Source organism: Misgurnus anguillicaudatus, chromosome 19 (genome assembly GCF_027580225.2).
Source record: "Misgurnus anguillicaudatus chromosome 19, ASM2758022v2, whole genome shotgun sequence".
Lineage (NCBI taxonomy): Eukaryota > Metazoa > Chordata > Actinopteri > Cypriniformes > Cobitidae > Misgurnus > Misgurnus anguillicaudatus.
This window is the reverse complement of record NC_073355.2, coordinates 22866087-22892280: the sequence shown is the minus strand read 5'-3', so window position 1 is coordinate 22892280 and position 26194 is coordinate 22866087. Positions and strand designations below refer to the sequence as shown.

At 38.4% G+C, this 26194-nt stretch overlaps 1 protein-coding gene across 1 annotated transcript in view; it reads left to right on the top strand.

The window, feature by feature from the left end:
• Positions 1-8509, top strand: part of cacng3b (calcium channel, voltage-dependent, gamma subunit 3b) — a 39256-nt gene extending 30747 nt beyond the window's left edge. Inside the window, exons 3-4 of the mRNA XM_055193240.2 lie at positions 4616-4756; positions 5476-8509. Coding sequence (XP_055049215.1) covers positions 4616-4756; positions 5476-5969 — 635 coding nt within the window. The 3' untranslated portion in view covers positions 5970-8509. The remainder of the gene's footprint in view (positions 1-4615; positions 4757-5475) is intronic.
• Positions 8510-26194: the final 17685 nt, after the last annotated feature.

Below are 26194 nucleotides of genomic sequence, written 5' to 3'. Positions count from 1 at the left end.
GTAACAAATACAGACATCCTACCAAGACTAAGGGAAACAAGGACTGTGTAAACAAAAGCCCAGAGGAATGGTTTAAAGCTTTGCATTGTAGCATCATTCACAGCTCTGTAAAAATGTTTCAATTGCCACTGACTGTCAGTCAGACAAGGATTGCAGTGAAATGCATTCATGAGCGCTGCAAATAAACATTTTGTGAGGAGATTGGGAATAAGTGAAAGTCTTTTTATGAAGGAAAAAAATGCAGTTAAAAGGTATTGCTGTCCATTCCATGTATATTAGTCCAAATAGTGTACTATACACTATATAATATGCACTACGTGGCAACTAACCTTTAAAAAATAGTTTTAAAAGTTTTAAATACATTTGATGCATTGTAATAAGCTTTAACAAATTTAGCCCAGCCCTTTCCATACGCAAAGCTATTGAGCGCATGAACTGTCTAACATTCCACAATATTTATTTGGTTGATAAAGTGCATGCAGGCGGGTACGCAATGCATTGTCACATTCTTCAGTGCAAACCCATTTCTTACACTACTGTATATTAAGACTACGAAACGGCCCATAGAATCATGCATAAGTATGTGATGCACCTACTGTTCTGTTTCGCTCTTTCTCTTGATCTTTATCTGTCTCTCTGTCTTATTGAAGCACTTTGGTTACCCTTGAGATGGCTGTCTCTCCTTATGAGCATTGTTATGTTTTCTGTGTTATTAATATGAATCAGAGAACCGCATCCTTTATCATGCTTGCATGGTTTCTACTAAATTATTATATTTAGAATATTATTTTTATACAGTATAATGGCAATATTGTACATTGTTAATGGTGACATGTTGAAATCAATTGTTAAGTAAGAGCACCAAGTGAATTTTTCCCCAAATTTACAAAAACATGTGTGTGTGTGTTTAGAAAATCACTCCCGATAGACATTTTGTGATTTATAAACTGCATAGGCAAATTAGTGCACTTTATTTAGGAGTTTAGTAAATCAGGGCCCGAGTGTACAAAAATGTCCAATGCACATAGACCAGCTATATTCTTTTTATTCAGCAAAAACTGAAATGTCTTTAACATTTTCAGTATTCTCTAATGCAGCTTTATTATGCAACTGTATGCCCTTAACCAAAAAAGCCCATCCATCTGCTGTAATTTACAAACTCAAAGCATCAGTCGTGCAAGACAAGAGTAAACGTTTCAGAACCCAGTCACCCCATGAAGGTCTTACCCTGCAGAGATCTTACCCATCAGCCTGACAGTGCCCCCGGAGCCATCAAGGACGCATATGTCAACTCTTTGCATGCTAACACTCCATATAGTCCTCCTCAATAAATATCCACCGTTTCCAGCTGTAATTAAGCACGGCTCGGCCACTGATCCATTTCTCAAGGATGGCAGGAAAATTGGATGATGGAGGAGTATTTTGTCTTCCCCTGGGCACCAATATATTAATGAGGTGTGCCATGAGAGACTGCTGATCCACCCAGGAGAATGAGAAATGATAGGAGAGAAGGAAGAAATGAGAACGAGGATGACATTTGTTCTGCTTCAGAACGAAAACAAAGCCATAGAGTGCAGTCTACGAAGAACGGACCCCATCTGTCCATCAATGAGTGGGTTTACATCTGATCCAATATAATTGTGTATAATTAACTTCCAGTGTTTAAGGTCATTTGAATCCATTTAATTTTTGTTGTATTGGGAAAAGTTCATTAATCTTAAGGTTACCTGTGTTATTCCTATCCATTCTCACCAATATGTGTACAAATGACACGCAGTGTGATTATCGTGCAATAGATACGCCAAATTCCGCTTTTGCGTGCATATGATACGCCAGTCCTTCCCATTCACTTATAGTGTGAATCGTTTTGTGTCGTTTTATTTATTGGTTTCTCATTTGTTTTCTGTTTTTTAAACCATTTTCGCTTGGGTTTAGGGTTAGATTTCAAATTTGTTTAAGCAGGTTATTTAATATACAGGTTTCTCTATGTTTTTGTCTATATTTAAGCCATGGTCGTTTGGAGTTGAGGTTAGAGATGGGGTTTGGGTTAGGATGTCATTTTTTTATAACAAAAAATTTGTTCTAACCCTAAACCCAAGTGACAATGGGAAAAAAAACAGAAAACAAATGAGAAAACAATAAATAAAACGACACGAAACGATTCGCCATATAAGTGAATGGGAAGGACTGGCGTATCAAATGCACGCAAAATTTGGTGTATCTATTGCACGATAATCACACTGCGTGTCATTTGTATGTTTTTTTGGTGAGAATGGGTTGGTTATTCCCACACCAGCGTTGAAACTGCAAAATTATTGTTTTAAACACTTTTTCGTTAAAAATTAGACTTTTGGCACGTATTATACATTCATCAAATAATTTCTCTTTAAATCCGCTTAATCCCTGCCTCAGACCATTTAGAAATACCAGTTTTTGCCAGAATCCAGTACCACATTGAATTTTCAGCAAAGTCCTCTAAGCGCACTGAAGTTTCAAGAGGTTTTTTACCGAATATATTGGATATTGACTGAATTTTTGAGTCTTTATTCAAAAAAGGACATTAAAGAGTGAGTGGAGACTAAAACAGTTAAATACCAAGAAAATGACATTAGTGAAAATAAAACATTTACTGACTAATAACCTTTTCATTGGCATTAAAGTGAAATTACTGAACCTAAACATATGATAAATAACTGCTAATTTACAAGAAAACATTGCCCTTTTTGCATCTGAGGGTTTTGCATCTGAGCTCTTCTCAAAGAAAAAGAAAACACAGAAAACATTTGAGGTAATACCTATTGCAAATGTTCTTTTCTTTATAAAAAAAGACTGTAATCTTTATATTTATTTTATTAAAACTATTGAATATTTAATCAATTAATATGATCAGGTAAAAAGTTTTCAGTTTTTATATCAAAAGATAAATTCCCCATGAACTCATTTGAAATGCACATTTGACATTGTTCCCGCTTTGATCCTAAAATATTGCCGGGGCTTTTCGCTCGTTTTTTATGTTAGTAGGCTATACAGCCATGAACCGCGATTTGTTACTTGCTAGTCTGCAGCAGGTGAAATCATCAGATACATTATTATTTTTTTAGTGCATTTAACTGAACCAAAATTTGTATAGTAGGCCTACTAGTGCATGCCTTGTGCATTTTCCTGATAAGAACGACTGTAAATTTGACATTGCTGAGAATGGCCTCAAAACTAACACGCACAGTCTCAAAAACTAACCGCTAAAGTCTAATTGTGATTTCAAAGGCCGCTTAAAGGTTGACTTGAGATTAGAGAAAGCTGACACACTTTCAGATCTGAAAACCCCTATCACATGTTGTTATTTTATCTGTAAATGTAAGTACCCCTCTTGTGCCAAAATGTTTGTCTTTGAGAGGAAAACGGTTCTGAAGGGCAAATGCTGTAGCGATGCAGTACGCATAGCAGCGGCATGCTGATAAGGGCAGTCAGCTTGGCTATTGACATTGATCCTGACACTCTCCGATGCCTCCTTTAGCTTTTATCCTATTTCAGAAGAGGCTGATCAAGCTTGATTTAAAACACAGTGAAGAGGTGAAGGGAGTGAGGGGTTTGGTCTGAGTAGCCCCATGTGTGCTGCGTTCTCTGCATCAGAACCCTCCGCAAATAATTGGGAGGAGAAAGTATGAGGCGTTTTGGACAGATGGTGTCTATTGCGGTGCTCAAATCAGGGAAGACTTAAGAAATCGCCTCAAGGAAATATCTTAAGAGCAACTACAGATGGCTCACTGAGGATGGATTTAATAGTCAAAATACCTATGTGACATTCTCTTGATGCCTATTTACAAATTGTCAAAAAATGGTCCCTAGTGGTCAATGGGGCATCAAAGGAGTTCATATTAGTACCTCAGATTTGTATGTAACAAATATATGTATATACTGGTACAGTATTAGGTAAGGGTGTCACGATTTCGATTTTAAATCGAAATCGATCAAAATTAAGTCACAACCTTGAACTTCGAATAAAAAAATGGAAACGTTGATGCTGCCACGCCCCCATGTCACGTTCGGTCGGCTTGCCAAGCAAGACGTGTTGAGTACCTTAGAATCTAAAACGTAATCGAATTGAGGATTTGGAGAATCGTGACACCCCTGATATAAGGGGCTTTTTTAAAGGTAGCTCGAGACCATTTTTTCTAACAGTGTAGAGGGGCATTTGAGACAGAAGTGAAATTTAAATGACATATCCAAAAATATTAAAGTGTGTGAACTTATATGTCATTATGTTGGTAACCCTTAAATAGACAAGCTGCCAACAAAAGTCATTGGTGATTATATTTAAGCCATATGGCACAAGAGGCTGTGCTATGTTGTGAATACATTCATGGCTGTAGGGTATTGTTAACTAGACGAACGGGTGTCACATTTCATATCTTTTACCATATTCTGTATTTTAGCATGACGGGAACACTGTTTATGTTACATATTTGATCAATTTAAATCTAAACTGATTTCACAAAAAGCTACAATCTGCATGAACACATCATGAATACGTTTTATGCTTTTGTGTGCGAAGAGGCCCTCTGTGCTATTTATAATGACACAACTGTGTGTGTTTGTCTGCCCGTTTCTCCCCTAGGAGCTGTGAGAGCATCCAGTATCTTCCCCATCATGAGTGTTGGACTTCTGTTCATGGGAGGTTTGTGTGTGGCTGCCAGTGAGTTTTATAGGAGCCGACACAATGTCATTCTCAGTGCTGGAATCTTCTTTGTCTCTGCTGGTAAGAGAGATTAAACCTATTGCATCAACCCTAAAGTTGCTCAGCCCGTTTATATTTCAGCGTTATTGCACAGTCTTTTTGGGTGTTTTTAAACCACTGTCAAGTGGAGTTTTTAATGCCTGATTGATGGTTTATAATACAGCATGTTGAGAACAAACTAATTCCCACACAGGTTACGATGTCGCCCTCTCTGCACGCTGCAGATCCGTGTTGACTTTCCAGATTAACTGTGATTATTGACAAAGGAAATAAATGGGCCAGCTAGAGCAGTGTAAACAAACAGCAGGCCAACATATTGACCCACTGCTGTAGTTCTGGCCCGGAAATGGGTGGCAGACGGGAATCCTCAAACAGAATTCCGTGCCGGTCAAATATTTATAGAAAGACCCCATTAGGCACTTATGAGTACACTGAATCATGATGAATCAATCCTCGTGATCGTGGTCATGCACTGCCAGTGACTGATCGTGTACACATGGTACTCATCCCATTGGTAATGATCTAAATATTCAATACCAAACTAGTAATTATTTACCCTTCAATATCACAGAGATGATAAAAAGCTAATTAAAATATTTCAATTGTTCTTTTTATCTTTTGTTACGCATGGCTGATGAGTGATGCATTCTTGTGTAATGATACGGAATGATGCGCTACAGCTGCGTGGCTCTTTCTTTCTCTTCCGTTTACTCTATCCCCTCTCTCTCTACTCCACACAGGTCTAAGTAACATCATAGGAATCATCGTGTACATATCTGCCAATTCGGGTGACCCGGGCCAGAGCGATTCGAAGAAGAGCTACTCGTACGGCTGGTCTTTCTATTTCGGCGCTCTATCCTTCATCATGGCCGAGATGGTGGGCGTGCTCGCCGTGCACATGTTCATTGAAAAGCACCGTAAGCAGCGCGCCAAATCTCGCACCGAGCTGATCAAGAAGTCGGCCTTCAGCCGCATCCCCAGTTACCGTTACCGCTTCCGTCGACGTTCCAGCTGTCGCTCCAGTGAGCCGGCCTCCCGTGACCCCTCGCCAATGGGCAAGAGCGGCTACACGGGCCCTGCCGCCGCAGACATCTCCATGTACACCCTGTCTAGGGATCCTTCCAAGGCTGCGATGGGTGCCTTGCTCAACTCCGAGAGGGAGTTTTTGCAGGCTCACAACTCCAACGCGAAGGACTTCAAAGACGCGGCCAACAGGAGGACCACTCCCGTCTGAAAGAGATGAAGGCATGGGGTAACCACGCATAAGCACAGAGGAAGCCGAGACGTTAAAACCACAGACTCGAGCCAAAGGGAATTCTTTGAAGGGCCGCAGGGCGTTAACCCTCTTTCTATTACAGTATATATAAATATAGATGGTAATTGTTAGATCATTGGTGCTTCCTTTTATTCCTAATTTTTCAGTCAACGTTTCTGTCCGTTCACACAAACTCTTTATCACACACCTCCCTCCCCCAAGGGCTACTCGAGTAGAATGCTTGTCCTCTCTTCAATGTCATTTTGTTCAAGTACTGCGATTGAAATTCTTGAAATGGAAAAGTAGCCCAGTGATTCTGTGAAGTCCTATGAGGGGGAGGACCGTCATGATTTTGACATACTATATGTACCGAAAGGCTGTCCCACTATTCGCCTTACGCACAGCTCAGTAGCCCATAGCTGGTGAGCGCCTCTTTACACTCACAAGATTGTACACATTGTTGGTTTCTCTCATGGGTTGGACATTGAGCCCTCCTCACCTAGTGCCACTTTTACCCAATTCACAAGCCATGCTCGACCATGGGCCCATCACATCCGTTCATCCCCCCTGCAGGGGGGGATGCTGCCTCAGCCCTTACTGTTCTTTATACGCTCTACCTATCCGAGTTATTTCACAGGGCTCTGCATGCTATTTACACCAGGTCATTTTTTAAGTTCAGATCCATTATTCCCATTTCAGACATCTCCTGCATTAACTTTTATAACAGGGTTTAAATGCTTGTTATTAAATATAATCTTTTAGCCCACCAAAGGTTTTGGTATTACATTTGTTTTATTAAGAATTTAAAAATGTAGTTTACTGTGATTTACAATGAGGTTCATTTGAGGCCCTTATAATTCAAAGGCGTATTAATATGAATATATTGTTGTCATTATTACTGTAGATTTTTCATCTATCAGCAGCATATAGCAGGTGGCTGCCAAATGTAGATTTCCTAATTGTGTATAGTCTATAACTATTTTTAGAAAATATTGAAAGTGTTCATACAATTGCCAAAAGCTGGACATCAAGGGTTTATAAAAACAGACGATCATTGTGAAAACAAAGAGTACTGCCATGTGCTTCTGTTCTTTATTAAAGATACAGAACTGTGATAGGACCATTCATATAGACAGGGCTCTTTATGGGCTAATGGGACTGTAGGATCTCAGTCTCAACACAAAAAATATATAAGTTATGCTTATGAATATCATATAAAAACTATATTTCATATATTTCTTTCTATTAATGCTATACATCAACAACAATTACACAGAAAGGAAAAATTAAATATTAATAAATATGACGCTTTAGTTGCTTAGTTATCAATTGATACAGTATATATTATAAACTCCAAGGGCTTTTGGTTTTCAAATAACAATCATACAAGGGCTTCAAAGAAGTTTAGCCAACATAGAAAACAGCAGATTTGCCCTTAAAATATTTAAAGGAACAGTATGTAAGAAATTTATATCAATTAATCATAAAATGGCCCTGATATGTCACTAGACATTAAGAAATCATTTTCATTTCAAATACTTGTATCACTAACAACAGTGGTCCGGCCAGGATATTGTCATTTAAAAAATGGAGTTGCAGCCCTCAACTGATGTTTATGTTGTCATTTTGTATATTGGCCACCAGTTGTGTGATTGCAGTACCAGTTTTGGCCACAATCCTACATACTGTTCCTTTAAATTGTGAAAAACTTCTGTACCTAGCCATATTTATGTATGCGAAACACATCCGGAGTCAAAATGTAATGTTATAATGTATACAGTAAGTTCTTCTTCTCATCACTCTCAATTACTAATCCCTATATGTCAGACAGGTAGAAATAGATGTAGACTCAAACATGGAGTTTCATTTATAACATCTATAACAACGTAGTTTTTCAGAAATTCACCTCATTTCAGAACCTTCAATAACTGACATGCATGTACTTTAGCCTCCAAAATTCATCCAAGCCAGTCTCTCATCTCCAGTTTGATTTCTTCAGCTTACAAAAGTCGAGATATTGATCAGCCGCCTCGCTGGGAATATTACTGTAAATGTTGCCTTTTGTTTGGATCCACTTTATGTTGTGAAGTTGTGCAGTTCTGGGTCTTAAACTAAATGTTTTTTGAAGGAGCTCCAGCGGAGTGTGAAAAGCTCTGCCCTACAACCCGCTCTCAGAGCACCTAGTGCCTGTCTCTTCTGCCTCCTCCAAGCGCACATCTTCAGGTCACTCCGTCTTTCGCTCGCTTGCTCTTTCATCTCCATCACAGCCTTGCATCTTTCCCACTTAAACATGACTGTTATTAGTCAATCACATCCATAGAGTCTCATAGGCCCTGTCGCTCACCACTTAGGCCTGCAACATTGTGTACGTGACCTCTCAACAAAAACAGCAGTTTCAGCTTGATACATGCTGTAGAAAAAAGCACACCTTTTAAATACAGTAGTTTACATCTATGAAGATAATAGTTAGAAAGATATTTAAAAATTTAGAAAAATAAAGTCAGTTTTAAGAATGCCAACGCTGCACGTCTTTGTCTGTACTTTTTCTCAGAGTGTTTGCAAGGGGGCCGTCATATAAAGAGGAATGCAAGAGTTGTGTAAAAAAGCCAATGATGAATCAATGTTAAAATGTTTTGGTTTAAATCAAGATTTGTTTGTTCCACTTTTTTGAAAATAGGCTCATTTTCCAGCTCCCCTAGAGTTAAACACTTTTTAATCAATTTTTACCATTTTGGAATCCATTCAGATGATCTCTGGATCTGAGGGTACCACTTTTAGCATAGCAGACCATCAGCATCATGCTCAAAAATTAGCAAAGAGTTTCGAAATGTTTCCTATTTAAAACTTGACTCTTCTGTAGTTACATTGTGTATTAAAGGGACATTCCACTTTTTTTGAAAATATGCTCCTTTTCCAGCTCCCCTAGAGTTAAACATTTAATTCTTACAATTTTGGAATCCATTCAGCTGATCTCAGGGTCTGGCGCTAGCACTTTTAGCATAGCTTAGCACAATATATTGAATCTGATTAGACCATTAGCATCGCGCAAAAAAAACCCAAAGAGTTTCGATATTTTTTCTATTTAAAACTTGACTCTTCTGTAGTTATATCGTGTACTAAGACCGAAGTAGTGATATTATGCACTGGCTGAAAATAGTCCCCTGCCATAGAAAGTAACCAAGGGAACTATTTTCGGTCTGTGCATAATACCACTACGCTTGCTGCAGCCATGTTACGACAGCAGAGTCCTTGATTATTACGCCAGAATGAGAGTATAGTCCTAATCATATCTGCCTGGAAAATTGCAACTTTAAATTTTCCGTCGGTCTTAGTACATGATGTAACTACAGAAGAGTCAAGTTTTAAATAGGAAAAATATCAAAACTCTTTGGTCATTTTTGAGCGTGATGCTAATGGTCTAATCAGATTCAATGAATTATGCTAAGCTATGCTAAAAGTGGAAACGCCAAACCCGGAGATCGGCTGAATGGATTCCAAAACGCTAAAAATCAAATGTTCAACTCTAGGGGAGCTGGAAAATGAGCATATTTTCAAAAAAAGTGGAGTGTCCCTTTAATGGAGGTGTATGAAGTCAACATGAAGTAAAAATCACCCTATTTACTTTCCTTATGTACATTCCTATTATTTTGAATGATTCGTCGGTGTACATTTTGGTAATAACATTAGGGTTTGTTTCTGTATGCAATCTTCGCCTCTAAAGCAACTTTAATTTGTGGAAGACAGCACCAAACTCTTGTATTTTTTACCACCTATCATATAATGATCACATGTCAAGTCCCACTTAAGTTGCAATGGAAATAATGGATAATGTCCAGTATTACGGAAGTAAAAGGGTTGAGTGTTGTTTCATGTTGACTGCCGAATGATGGTACGCCCTCTAAATGTGTCTGCAAAACACCTCCATGTACATAAAATGTTCAACTATTAGGCCAACCTCTACCTTCATCGAGAGCAATGACAGGTTTATGTGCCGACATTCACACTAAATGCCCAATCTTCACAGAGCGGGAGATTTATCCTCCGCTCTGCCATTTCTGCAAAAACATTTGAAGCAATTTCTCAGAAAAGCTATCCATCATCGCACGCCGAGCTAAAAAGCTTCAAGAGTTGGGAAGCATTTAGGTGACTCTGTTTCGCATACACACAAGGCCACAGGTAAGACATCCATCTCGCTCGAGATCTGTAAGGGCTTCTGACAAGAGGAATGAGTGAGAGCAATCTGGGCAGTTCATCAAGCCCACCCAGAAGGGCAGGGAATTTAGTATGCCAGAGAGAGCACGGCTTACCAGCAGCTTGTGCTATAAAATCAATAGGAGCTCTGTCCGTGGCGTTTGAGCTCCAGGCTGCTCCTTTTCATTTTCAATAGGGAAAAGATGCTTATTTTGAGTCAGTGTGGGTGATAGCTTCAGACATTGGACTGAAGCCTATGAGGCTTGATGCTGGGGCACGCAGGACCTCCAGACAGGCGAGGCTTTTGAAGAGCAACACATCTATGGTGACAATCATCATCTCATGGATTCCACATATGGAATCTCGAGTGTGTGACTGGCTGAATGTGAATAAGCTTTTGTCAGGAAAATTCTCCAGAGGCTGTGTTTTAGTTTTGCAGAAAACAGAGAGAGGAGGGGTGAAGGTTTTTTGCCCTGCCAGACAGCCTTGAGTTTGGTCTCTTCTGGGGTGAGTGAGTTCAACCACGCTAGCGGTATTGAGAGTGAGTGTCTTTAAAGATTAGGGGGTACCTAAAAAAACAGGATGGGTTGATCTTGCAAAGATTCCCATCAATAGCATTCCTATTCCTCATGCGTACCATCTCGCTCTAACCCAGCACGAACCAGATAACTATCACAAAAAGGTCATGTTTATCAACTAGTTCTGCCCTTTTGGCTTCCCTCCTCCTCACCTTCTTACTCTGTTTGAGCCCTTCAACCTGACACCATCTACGGTTTGTGCTGGTTTGGAAAAATAATTAAAATTTGCATTATTGGATATTGTTTCGCTTCCTGGGCATGTCTGTTAAGCACCACCGGCAAGACTGATGGATGAAAATTAAAACAAGAGGATTTATGAAAACCAATTCTGTGCTGAAAAGGATGAAGGGAATTTTGGATGTTTGCTTTCTAAACATGCTTTGATGATTCACCGGGTAAGTTATCTCCAAGAGCAAGTGAAGGCTGAAGATTGGCTTCTTTCTGCCTGAGTCTGGAGATAGTCAGCCATCCTCACCATAACAATGTTTTAATCTCTGCCTGTCAATTTCACTTCCACTATCATAACTCTCACAAACACAGCTCAGAGAAATGGGCTAAAGGCTAGAGAAGTTATAAAATATTATTACAATTACTAAAAGCAATTATAAATATCACAATTATATAGTGTGTGTTTATGTATCACAAATGACCATACCGGCTAAACCAGGCTGAGAGACCAGCTGCCAACCAGCTTAGTTTTTTTCAGCAAGGTAACCACCACAGGTAAAGTTCATCATATGAACTAGGTTTAAGAATCTGTTCAGGTACCAATGACAAAATTTTGACATAACCAATCAATGGTATAATATAAACGTGTGATGCATCCAAAACCGCCTACTTCCATACTATATAGTAGGCGAAAAGCAGGATGCGAGACGAGTAGTATGTCCAAATGCGCATTATTCCAAAAACAGTAAACGAAAGTACCCGGATGACCTATACTTCCGGTTAGATTTCGAGGTGTGCATACGTTGGACACTTCACTACCCCAGAATCCCCCTGGCGCAGTGTTTCTTAACAAAGAAGAAAGGCGAAAGCAGGGTTTTCGCACTATTATTTGACGTGACGTGATGACGACGTATGTCACGTGATGTATCAACATGGCGGATGTAGTATGTCCGAATCGCATTCATACTACTAGGATTCATACTATACAGTGCCTACTGTTTTAACAGTCAGTAAGTAAATACTTCATCTCATTCGGTACCTACTGAACAGTATGCGGTTTCGGACGCAGCCAACATATGAACAGCTCAAATGCAAAACCCTATAAGTACACCTGACATTTTTTCTAGTAAATTAGCATTTCATTTATCAGACTCTTGTTTTAATGTTCAATTTAATGACAATGAAAAGGTTATTAGTAATTTATTGAAATGCCTTAAATTGCATGTACTCGCTTAGTCTACGAGTCCGTAGGGTATCCCATCTGTCATTTTTATGCTCTGAAGTGTGCTTATTAGCGCCCCCTTTGCACCCTTGATGGGGTCTTCGGTGAAGTCCTGCACTTTACCAACCCAAAAGTCCTTGCAAAAGAGCAGTCAGGCCAATCAGACAACAGAAGAGAGGAGTTCACACTTATGGGCAACTTCTCTTTCTATTTCCGGCATGACGCTCGAGTCTGTCCCAAAATATGACTCCAGTGCACCCTTGTGGTCCCTAAGCTCTGCACTACATGATATCATCAAAGTGTGGACTCTGAGGAAGTCCATAGTGTGCATTTTGTACAGGGCCTAATTCTTCTTCCGTGCACTTAGTGGACTTTGCTGAAAAATCAACATGGCGTTTAACGATTCTGCTAACAAAGCAATATTTCTGATAGTGAAGCTGGGATTAGAAGCAAAAGTTTTTGATGAACATATATTACATGCCGAGCGCATTCAGTCAGTCATTATCTCAGTGTAGATGAAGGTGAAGTTTACAACCTGATCTCAGAAATTTCCGTGAAATAGTCACGCATTGTTTTGCTCAGTTTTGCGTGACATTGTCATTTCCACCATTTTACGTGCCCCTGCCACAACTTTCTTTTCCGTGACAGTTTAACGTATTGGTTACTCAACTGTTTTTCCTATTTTTAAACAATTGTCGTTTCGGTTTAGGGTTAGATTTGGTGCTTGCGTTAGGATGTTACTTAAAGTATTGGTTTATATTAATTTTTCATATGCTTTTTAAACCATTGTCGCCTGACGTTAGGGTTAGAGTTGGGTTTGGGTAAGGATGTCATTTTATGTAATAGAAAGTTGTTCTAACCCCAAACCAAAGCGACAATTGTAAGAAAATAGGAAAAACAGTTGAGTAACCAATAGGTGAAACTGTCACAGAAAAGAATTGGTGGAAATACATGACAATGTAACGCAAAACTGAGCAAAATAATGTGTGACTATTTCACGTATTTTGTGAGATCAGGTTGGACGTTTAGCAACTTTTGAATCTGAGCTCTTCATATAGAAACATGTTTAATTATAATAGCCACACTAAACCAATATGTTGTCTTCCACAGAAATTTCAATTTATCCCACGTATATGCAATCATAACATTTAGGTCTCTGAACATAATTCTGCTATTTTTGAAGTCTTTATTATACAACAAATTAGAGCACCCTTTTATCGCAGACCAGAGACAATGCAGGCCCCATCCAGCCTGGCAAGATTCTAATCTGAGCTGCTTTGTCAACATTTTTAAATTACCCTCTTCTACCGATAAAACATGCCTTATCTCCCCACCCCGCCCAAATATATTAACGTGAAGGGATTGAGCCTCAGCCGGGGCGCAAATCCACCCAGACTATTTCGCACAAGGTCTGACAGGAGCAGGGGGATCAGATTTACCATGACCTTCTCAATCACATCTTCAACCTCCTCCTGTAGGACAGACGGTGCAGACAGACGGAGGCCAACAAACTCGTTCATTCTGGCAGCAGTTAATCTATGAAGAAAAGCTGCCTACTGTGATGTTGTCTTAACAGGAATTGGGAAGCTTAGGAATGATTTTTTGTGAGGAGCAAATCCATTATTTCAGATTGATCTTATGGCTAATGGCTAGAGCTTTGACTTTAGTGTGACTCTTGATTTTTATTTGACTAACTTTCGGTCGGTGTGCTGAAACACCTTCGCTTTTTGTCGAGCAACACTTCCTTTCCACATGTTTGATTTTCTCATTTCTAGACTTTTATTTATTTATTCATTTTCTTCACGACAGCAATGCGGGAAACGGCTGAACACGAATTCATTTAAATAGGCTTCCTCTAGTACGAAGGAAACATTCAGAGCAGCTATTCATAACTACCAGAATAATTTTATTCACACTCGGCTTAAATTGCTACAGAGGGAGATAAGGAGCTGAGGAAATGGCAGAGTCAATTGGTGTAAACAGATAATGACTGAGCCACTGGCTCGAGAGCCGCTTAAAGTAGACGTAGGAGCGATGTCGTGCAGGCAGTGACAGCACACTTTACAGGGATAATAATAAAAAAACAGACAAGATGCAGTTCTCCGGTTATCACCCACGTCTTGGTGACAACTGTGTCGTCAAATGTATCGTGCAAACCGGCGAGAACTCGTTCGTGTTCAAAGACTAATGTCAAAGCGCTTTCACTCCTTTCACAAACATCCGCCAAGAAACAAAGACATGCATATAAGAAACACAATTACACAGCATTCAAGGAAAACAAAACTAATTGCAGAGTGCCGAGCGATGCATTGAGAAAAGTACATACATATTTATAAATGGTGACGTAGGAACAAAACACCAAATTACAGAACATCTCACAGGGTGGTCAATTTAGAAGGCATGATGATCCTTATGAATGACTCATTTAACCAATTAGTATAGACTTAATTCCATTCTTTCTAACTAGTGCACACTGTTACATTCAGATCAAATTATTTACAGCAGTTTGTGGGCATGCTAATCATCAGATTTCAATTTCCTAATTGTCTCATTAGAAATGCAAAACATTTAAAGTGATTGAATCGGAAAGTACTCTGTCCCCAGTCGTTTATTAGGATTTTGACAACAAAGAATCGACTAAGCAGGCACTATTTCATTCAGAAACATCCCAAAAATGTTATGAATGCTTTGACTTCCATGAGAAGTGCTCTCTGTGGTTCGTAGCACAAGCGCCTCGATGGTTAGCAGCAGTTAATTTAGAGTCTAAGTGTTTAATCAGGGTGAAATTGTTCTTCCTTGTAATGGTTCCTGCTAGAGATAAAAGTGATTGAGCATAAAGACCTCCTTAAGTATGTCTTCGTGGTTAAAGCCGGTATTAAAAGATTGGTGTGACTTAACAGACGGGACAAACTGAACTAATTTTGTTACCTCTGTACATCTGCATAAAGACAGCCAAAATGTTTTATTACAGTAGGTTTGGCATTTCAAAAAAGGCCCCCTCAAAGGCTGGATCTCTATAAGGTTTTGAGTCAAAAGTCCAATTAAAGTGGTAATAAGACAAAAATACAAGTAACACTTCACAATAAGGTTTCATTTCTTAACATGAGTTAATGCAGTAGCTAGGGATAATGTGGCAGCGGGTTGTAATTGCTGAAATAATGATCAGGTCTTGTATCACACTGATGGGGCTTATTTCATCATAACAAATGGCTGCCTGTCCATTATCCCACTTATTATACAGATATTTACCTCAAAAGTAAGCTAAGGAACATTGAATATTGATTTAAAATATTTTATTTGCTAATTTTTAACAAATGGTGTTCAAATGCAGACAGATCTCACAAAAAGTCGTGTTATAATCACAAAAATTTTATTAATTTATTCGTGTCCATGCACATAATTCAGCTTTTTTCGTGCCTTGAGCACAAATGTCTTTTTCGTGTCACTCGCACAAATTTCTATAAATAATTTTTCGTGTCCGTGGCACGATTTCCTTTTTCATGTAATTTTATGTATTGTTTTCTCATTGTTTTTTCCTATTTTCTTACCATTGTCAGGTTGGTGTTAGAATTACTTTCTGTTACATTTTTAGACATCCAAACCAAAACCCCAACTCTAACCCCAACTCAATGCGAGAATAGTTTTAAAAGAGGAAGAAAAACATGTAGAAACCAATACATAAATCCTAACCCAAACCCTAAATCTAACCCCAACCCAAAGCGAAAATTATTTAGAAATATGGGGAAAAGTGAGGAAAAAATACATAAAATGACACAAAAAAGAAAGTCGTGCCACGGACTAGAAAAAATATTCATAGAAATTCTTGCTGATTGGCATGAAAAATAAATTGTTGCACAAGGCACAAAAAGAGCTGAATTTCGTGCCATGGACACAAATAAATTAATCACATTTTTATGACTATAACACGACTTTCCGTGAGATCATGTGGCAGAATCATTTATAAATATAATGTCATTAAAAGACATTTATTTTCATTTTTTGTAATATACCTGTCAAAATGATTTGCAGCATCCGGGTTACCTTGTGTTATTAGTTTTGAGCGCTTGTTATCTGGGAACAACAAACCTGAACATGAATTAACAATTATGTTTTTTAATAAAACTACTAATGTATCTGCAGATACTACAAATGTTTCCAGATACAACTTTTTATTATACTTAAAAAATTAAGGCATCAAAAATTTGACTTAGTAAATTACTTAATAAACTTAATAATGAATTAATAAATATTTTTAAAGTGTTGTTATGTTAACTGATGTAATTGTCATGATAATCATGGTAACTAATGTAGAGTTATACTCTTAATAAATAAAACCTTATTATAAAATGTTACCTGAAAATATAAAAAATGTGGACGCGGTCAGTATAAAAACTACAGAAGTTGTCACTGGAACAGTACCCTTTAAAAAGATCCTAATATGTAGTGATGGGGACGAGACCGCCTATGCCAAGTCTTTGAAGGGCAGAGACCGAGTCCGTTGGTTTTCAAATACATTCAAGTTCGAGTCAAGCCCGAGTTTTTGAGGAACCAAGTCTGAGTCCAGACCGAGTCCTTTAGGGGTCGAGACCAAGACCATAAAAACATGTCAGTTTTCATATTCATGATTTAATATCACCCCAGTTAATAACCTAAAACAGTTAGGCCTACAGACTAAGCTAGATTGGGAATTGTTTAGAGGAGCAGTCTTAACGTTTTAATATGGACTATGCTTTTACTATCATTAAAAAAATTGTTATTGTTATGTGTTGTGTGTTTTTTATATGAACATAAAAATGCGTTTTTTATGCCTGAAATTACGAGTCCTTCTCCTCCCACTGTGGTCCGAGACCGAGTCAAGACCGAGTCTTTGAAGGAACAAGTCCGAGACGAGTCAGAGAAAGCAGAAATTGGTCTCAAGACCGGACTTGAGTACTACATCACTTTTTGAAAGTGTACCAGCCCAGTGACAGCTTTGTGCCTTTTCTGAGAGTGTATAAATAGATAAATAATTAGTTTTTTATGAACTTATATAAGCATTTTCAAATAAATAAAATTTGCTCTTGAATATACTAATTTCATTTGAATATGTCAGTATACGTTGAGCGTTACCTCTGAAACTGCTATGCTGAATAATTCATTCTACAGACATAATCTAAAATTCAATAAGGTGAGCAGATCCCTTAGGTGCAAAAACTGCATGACCCCAAAACTTTATAGCATTTCCAAGTCATTGAAAACTAAAAAAGTTGGCAGAGCATCTGGATGAGGGAAATAAGGTGGGGTTTGCATCTGTCTCCACCCAGTAGTCTCAAGCAAGCTGTTGCCATACCGTAACAGATGACAGAGACACCTGGGCTTGTTACCCTGCTGCGTGCACGAGGTTTAAATACCTCACAGGTTAGGTGTGTGTGTGGGAGTGTGATTGACAGCATAGATGTGTGAGGACATATGTGCATATGTGAGTTTTACACAGAGGGCTAATTCTCTTCCAATCTGTGATCTTTATATACAGACACACACAATCATTCATCCTGCTCCCTGCTGCACTCACTGATCCCATTTAACAAGGTTTATTGGGCTGTATAAACAAGTGAAGGTCTCTCTCTCTCTCTCTCTCTCAAAAAGAAAACCCAAATACCATAACATCTGGCTGGCTCTCTCCCACACGCCAGGGGACAGCCCATTCACTTTGATATCCCAATTAACATCTTCTCTGGTCTTTTAAAGTTTCTTCAACCAAGTGAAATGCTGTCAAAGTGTTCACTTCTGAACTGCACATTAAACTAATGACAGAGAAAGTCAGAGCCGTTGCAAACAACTGTTACACCTGAGATTCAAACCCGCTGTGAGATGCCACCCAAAGACCCACCACCGAAATAAAATCCCCAAAGACTGAGGACAAATATAAGCAAATATTTTTGGAAACCAAGACAAGACAATTATTGCAAGTTACAATTGTGTTTTTGTCGAAAAAGCCACATGAAACAGTTCGTGGAGCATCAGCTGTGTGTTTTTGACATAAATACTAATGAAGATAAACAGACCAAGACTAAGGCATCATATGTTTGCCACACAGACTAAATCAAGTATTTAACAGCCTGTGTCATGGTGCGTTAGATGCAGTAATTTGTTTTTCTAGTTAAAATTCATCGACCTTCCGAGACGGTGGCCTTGTCCAAGGCTGTTAGCAATGTCTCAAAGTCTCAAGAGCACGATGACTCCAAATACGAAACAAATGAACGTGTGCGGTAGAAACTATTTACATAACTTTAACCACAACAACAGCAGCTTTTCTTTCTACAACTATAAGATTATTCCTAGGGTGCAAAGGAGGTTTGGGAGGCTACAATTGCATTTCTTTAGGATCTGACTATGTTAAGCAAAACATGAATGATCATTGTTGTAGTTGTTTCTCAAGGTAATATAAAGTTACAGTATCATTAATGTAAAATTCATTTTTTTAACAATGCTATCACTTCCTGTTATCCTGGCACACTCATTTAATCCTGAATAGGACGCAGTGGGGCCGTGCCCCTCCAACACTATCCTCCAAATATTCCCGCTTGTCTCTCACACAGCCGCGGTCCCCGTGAGGAAAGTGACACTGACACACATGAATCACTGTATGGGTTAATGTCAGCTGCCAACACACATAGCACACTGTAATGAATCAGAGTTATATTTCATCCCACTCAGCTCAGAAGCTTGAAGGCATCTCCACTGGCTGGGCTGCATATGAATATATATGAGACCCCTCATGGCTCTTCTTGTCAAGTTTGTCATAGACATATTTATCAAGGTGTGATAAAGTACAGGAATACACATATCATATCTGAAAGTTATCCCGCACCCCCACATTTCAAAATGTAAGCCCGTGTGACAAATGCGCTGTTTTCTTTGATTCAGCTATTTCTTTATTCTTGTGTCCTGATGAATGATTCCACTCTAGTGCTTTTCTCTAAACTACATTGTACACTCTAAGAAAGGATGTGTTCATTTTTTTAAACATTGTTTTGTGTTATCCTATTTAACACGTTATGGGGCAGTTTCCCAGACAGGGTTTAGCTAAATCCTAGTTATGTTAGGACAGTTTGTTTAGTTTTTCACACAGACATACTTTACAAAAAACAATACTGCACTGATATATGTTAAGATATCTCAGTTAAAGGTGCTTTTAAATTAGGGCAGCACAAACATGGATTTTAAGTCTGGGACTATACTGCCCTACAAAGCCAAAGCGACGTACGCATTTGGTCAAAATTGAGTTAACTTTGACTGGCTGGTGAAAAAAACTTTAAAGGCGCTCTAAGCTAATTGAAGCGTTTTAGACCATAAAACATTTTTTGTTACATACCGGAAACATCTTCTCACTATCTGCTTGCTGCCTGTCCGCTGATCAAACTGTAAAAAAACGCGATCTCTGTAGATAGCCCAGGCTTCACAAACGGCAATATCAACAAGTGGCCAAACCTAGCATCACATAACAAAACAAAGTATTCCAACCAATAAACGACAAAAAGGATTTGGGGGTGGGGGTTGGGCACGTTCATGAAAGCACGGAAGGGAGGGGGAGGAGTTAGCTACGCTCCGTCTGTTTGAAAACAGTTTCAAACGTCAACAATAACTAACGTCTCGCAGATTCGCTTAGAGAGCCTTTAAGGGCATTTTCTCGGTTTCAGTGTTTGCGTGGTTGCACTTAGCCTTTGTAGGGCAGTATAGCCCAGGGACCTCATTTATAAAACTTGCGTATGCACAGATTTAGTCGTAACGTGTGCGTACGCAAAAATCCACGGCAAAGTCCATATTTATAAAAACTGTATTTGACGTGGAAAAGTGCTTAGCGCCACGTCAGGGTCTGAGCAGACGTACGCACTTTTGCTTGTCTGATTGCTGCAGGTTTTTTCAACTATAGACGATTCAGCAGTAGCAACATAAACAAGCGGCTTTCGTGGTCATCACGTAACTTCCGGTAAACTCCGCCAAGAATAAATAACAACAAAGTCCTTTTAAAGTCGTTTATTTATTTAAAAAACAAAATAAACAACACGTAGATTACATAGGAACCCAAAACATTTGTTATTTTCGACAATGTATTTGTTTAAGAGTTCAGTTTCAGCAACTAGTCAGACCATTAAACAAACAGAAACAGGAAGTAAAGTTCAGACCAGGCGCTTATCGCGTCACGCACGTGCACCCAATGAAACGGTCTTTAAGGCATTCTTGCTGCTCGAAATTGGGTTTAAACATTGACAAGCGCTCTTTTATATGTCTATGACATTAATTACGCATTGTTTAAAGGGGGAGGTTTGAAACTGCTGAACTGCGCACAAGTTCAAGATCATTTGCGATAAATTTCATATCTAAAAGAAAAGGGTACGCACGTGTCAAAAATGCAGTTGGGCGTGTTTCAGAGTATTTCTGTGCCGAATGCACTTCGCCAGGGTTCATACAAGTTTCGGCTAATTTTTTTCGATTACGGTTCCAACTGACGTTTCAGGGGTTTTCGATACGTATCACTTCTTTATATGGGCTTCCGCCGGAAAACTTCCCCCGGAAAACCCCGCCCAGCCGTCAGTCAGCGGGAGACGCTAGAGCTTGCTAACAGCTTATCACGCCACTCAGCCTTGTTTAATTTCAAAAGTCAACAATGGCACAAGAAGAAGTGTGTTTTTGGATGTAAGGAGAAGACATCCAGCCTTATGGAAACAATGGATATAGTTTATTATCCGGATTAGCAGCGGAGTTTTGCGTGTGCGTTTGATGCGGTGGATTTTCAGAACCGGGTCATGACGAGTTACACGTGGTAAGTAAGACTTCTGTCTTATGTTGGAAATAGGCGCGTGTATATTATATAAATCACACGAACATGTAGTGAATCATAAGTTAAAACAGTGTTGTATAGTGTTGTATGACTCCTACTTGCTCCTCCCGTGTTATAACTCCTCCTTCTTCATTTTTTCGTACGTTATCGGAAAGATTCGTTAAAGCTAATCTTTCTTTTATAAATCTGATTAAACTAAAGACTCTTCAGAGATATAAAGGATGTCATACTACTCCATAGGTACTCCAGATTAATATCAGAAATGCAGAAACAGCGTGTGTTACGTGAGCTTTAAAATACATCAGTGCCCTTTGTTTTCCCTCAAAATGCACACAAGTAATGTTTTAGTTAGGCATGTTTGTTAAAACTAGTTATATTTCCTATTAACTGATTCGTTGTGTTTTTAATGAACATTCCAGTGTTGTGCCTGAACGAGTTCATCGAACGAAAGTTCATGAACTAGTTCATATTTTGGGCGAACGTGAACTGAACGTACTGTATTACTGCCTGATGAACGCAAGGTGAACTCGTTCATTCTGGGGCTTGTGAACGGCACGTTCTCTCACTTTAACGTCATTCAGTAGGGTGCCAGATTTCTATAGAGTCTTCCAGGCGAAAACCCATCTAAAACACACTGTAAACAGACCTTAATGTGTAGCGGAAAAACACCCAATCTGGCAACACTGCCACCAGGCTGCATACGTCATCAAAACAACGCTGACTGGACGCTGCTATCCAAATCCCTGCCGCGCCACTCACATAGTTTAACATTAAATAACATCATATTTGTCCTAAATCGTTAACGATTAACAAAGGCTGCTTACGCATATTCTGGATCTTGAAATAGACTTTGACTATGCTCACGCTATTTAACGTGCACGTGCGGTGTGCAATACCTGCGAGTTGTCATACACGCAACGCCTCGCAGCGCTTTTCGCTCGGAAAACCCCCTTGAAGCACCGGCTAGCGCTAGCCTTTCAAGGTATGTGCAAGCAAATACAAAAATTAAAAGACAGTCAATGCTCGTAAACCCTGGTTGGATAAGGATTTAAAGTTGGATATCAAGATGAAATCTGATGCATTTAGCTTCAGTGTTAAAACTGATAAAATAATTGCTGTCTGTGGTTCTACAGGGCTATAATGGCAATATTTTAAAAAAAAATAATAATAATATGGGGAAAAAGAACTATAAATTAGTTCATTTTTGGAACTGTGAACTAGTTCAAAATTTGGAAATATGAACTATGAACTGAACTAGTTCATTTTAAAATTTGTGAACTGTGAACTGAACTAGTTCATGTAGAAAGTGAACTTTCCCAACACTGGAACATTCTTAGTTTAATAGTACTTTTATTAAATATACTAGTTGCTTTATTGTTATTTAATTATGTACTTTTATCAATTTTTTTGTTTTTTAGGGTAACTATTACCATCTGTCTACAGGTGAAAAATAGCCATCTGGCTAACTGGCATATTGGCTTAAATGTCTATTAATATGCATTTTCCCTGTAATAAATACATTAATTAATTAAAATAAGGCGTAGTCCTGGCTTAAGCTAATCCCTGTCTGGGAAACCACCCCTATATGTGTTGTCCTTAACTAGACACAAAGGGGTGGTTTCCCGGACAGGACTAGGCTTAGTCTAATTAGGAAATATAACTAGTTTTAACAAACATGCCTTACTAAAAACATTTATTTATTTAAATATTTAAATAGGACTAGTCTAATCCCTGTCCGGGAAACCGCCCCAAAATGTGTTGTTTTAACACAACCGTTGTAGTGTAGTGTAGTAAAAATAACCATTTAGTTATTTTATTATTTTATGTTTTTGTTTAACATTATTTATTAATAATGTTTAGTTATGCATATATTTTACTTTTGTACTTTTTCATCTTTTAAAATACAAATAAAGATATGATCTCTGACACTGGTGCAGTAATGTCCTAATATGTATGTACACTGATCTATGAATATGTATCATATAGGTATAGATACATCGTATTAATATGTACCTTAGAGGTACTAATATGAACTCTTTAGGTGCAAAAGTATACTTTTTGAAAGAGTACTACCCCCCCAATAACAGCTCAGAAACCATTATTTGACCGTTTGTTTTTTTCTGACAGTGTACTCTACGCACATTGTGCTGTTCTGCACAGATGAATTTAATGGTTGTTTCATAAACTTGCTCAATAAAGAAGTTTTGAAACCCACTGTAGAGCAGTTATAAGACTTTTATAAGCAAAAGAAGAGGAAAGAAAACTGTGCTCGCTCCAGAGGTAAGAAAGAGCTTCTTGAATTCTATGGCAGGCCAAGGGGAATGTTTACCGAGGGGCAAAGCTGCCTCCCAGCTGCCAGCTGTCACTACAAAATGGGGAACCAAGAGACAGCCAATGACCCAAAAAACTCCCTTCATGGGCACACCCTCCTCCATCATGCCACACAAAAACGTAACCTCTAATAAACTGGGTATTTCTTTTAGGAAACACTTAGAGGCAACGTGAGCATCAAATCAGCTGTTCTGCATCTAAGCATGTCAAAGATCCTGCAGTAGGTTTAAGGGATGCACTGCACCGTGTTTCGTATGTTCAATGCCATGCATTTGCATGTTTGCATTTGCATCAGTATTCTCATCGACATGGGAGCAGAGCCTTGTGAGGCAGTTGAGTGGGAGGCAGCCTCTGTACACAATGGCTGATGATTTTGCTCTGTTCCCTCCTCCGCTGAAGTGCCAGAGCATCCTTCCTCCCCAAAGTGCACCTCTCCAAACACGCAATGATAGCGCTGATTTTAATTACCTCTCATGACTGCTGAGGTTGTGGCGGTCTGACGCACAGCAGGGAGGATCTTTTTCGATTTATCTTTGGAAACACCTGCACTTCTTTAGCTCTCTCTCTCTCTTCTGGAAAGATGTGTTTGGTCATCTTCTCTATATGCAATACTTTATGTCTGAATAAAGCAAAAACAGTTCAACTGAATCTAACACTGGGAAAGGTATGTATACTATACATAAAAGCATAATTGCAGTCATCTGCCACTGTTATATAAGATTTAACATGTGTCTTCCTTCTTTCTGCTTTTGCCTTTCCATTCTTGCTATTTTTTACACGGATGCCCTTTATAAGAGCCTCTGGGGGATGTGTTTGGGACCTTTAATCTCACCAAAACCCACTGCAGTTTTCAAAGCAAGACATCCACAAAAGAACAATCACCACTTGTTGTAATGGTTTGGTTTAGATAAAGTGGAGTACATTTTTTAAGAAAAAAGCTGTAAATGAACATAGTGATGGTGATCATAAAGGAACACTGTTTTTTATATTTCAGGAGACTTCACTCACTGAGTTACCACATTGGGCAATGTCTAGAAGTAAATAAAATGACAAAAAAAATGCATTGTCATTCTTGGGATGAAGTGCGATGATTTAGCTCATTTTCAACCACAATGTTAACAAAACCTAAGAATGTTCTGATTTAAGTCATGTATGTCCTAAATCAACTTAATGCCTGACATGACCTGAGCTGAAGTGATAATATGTGCAAAAATGTCTAATGGGAAACTAAGGATTAGAAAGACAGCTATAGGCTGCTGAGGAGAAGATAGTAGATGGCAGACAGGTAGGTGACCATCAGTCACTCCTTACTTCTGAGAAAATGAATGTTTGATGTGACAGCAGAGAGCCAAATGTTCCTATGTGCCACAGGAGAGGGAACTCCACCACTAAAAGTTCACAACCTCACTGTAGTAGCCATGAGCATGTAGTCTGATTAAACCTAGAGAGAGCGAAGAGAATTCTAATATGGACCTGCTCAGGTAGATTATATATTCATGCGCTCTACCACAGGTCAATGACTGCCCCAAGCTGACGTTTAAAAAAATAGAAGAAGAGAAAAATAAGAGATGCTTAAGTCATCAGCTTGTATCAAAAGAATTAGTTTGTGCTATAGTGAAAGATCAGTTATCAGTTAGAATAAAGAGTGACTATTGTTAAAAATGGGCTATTTTGGCATTTAATAGAGGATATTGTCATCCTTAGCTTGAGCAATTAGCATTTAAACATTTAGAAGATTATTTTATCCAGAGACTTGAGAAAAACAATGATGCAACTTCATCTTAAGGAGGCAACAATACAAGAGATGTTTTAGACGGTTTCATCTAAGCATGGCCCAAAGTTAACTTTAACATTAGCTCAGTGTAGTAGTTGATGGCTTAAGTTATGATTTAAGTAAGGAATAACTGATGCCCGTTATATTATTCGAAAATAATGCACACCAAAGGTATAGTAATGTGGCACAATGCAAAGTGGAGAGCCGTTAGATTGCGGGTGGGCTTTTTTAATTCTTTATGTTTCTTACTTTTCCTGAACACAAAAAAAAATGATATTTTGACAAATGATAGTAAGCACAAAGTTGATGATACTCACTGAATTCCACTGATTTTGTTTCTCCAACTATGGAAGTCAGTGGGTACCGTCAACTGAGCGGTTACCATCATTTATCATAATACTGTAGCTTTTTTGTGTTTAAAACTAATGAGTAACTAATGCCAGAATTTTCATTTTTGTGTGAACTATCCCTTAACTTTTGGGCAACAAAGGCTGTTTGTTTATGTTGTTGCCACATATATGTCTATAAAAAGTTATATAATGTTTTTTATACCTTTAAATCTTCTAAAAATGCCTGACTGGATATGCAAACAAAGTTTCACCAGATTACCATTTTAAAAAATATTTACGAATTGGAATGGAAATTACAAAACTGATGTCATACATTCTTAAATATTTTTCTCTTTGTTGGTTTTAGATTCAACATAACATAAAAAAAACAAGGAATGATCTAATTGTGTAAAAATTACTGGAAGCCTATACTCAAAACTCAAAAGATCTTTATTATGATGCGCACATGCACGAATTTGTGAATATAGCCTGCCATCTTGTGGCTATAAATTGTAAATCATAAATGGTAAATGTTACATATTGTTGGTGATGATGACAAACAGTCTGATAGATTGGTTAATAATAATAATTACTGATTATGTCAAGGCGTTACAATTTCTTTGGATATTTGCGTGTCTGATAATTTTTTGGAATTTAAAGGGATAGTTCACCTAAAAATGAAAATTCTGTCATCATTTACGCACCCTTATGTTCTAAACCTGTATGACTTTTTTATTTTGATAAACACAAAAGAAGATATTTTTGTAACTATTGACTTCCATAGTAGGTT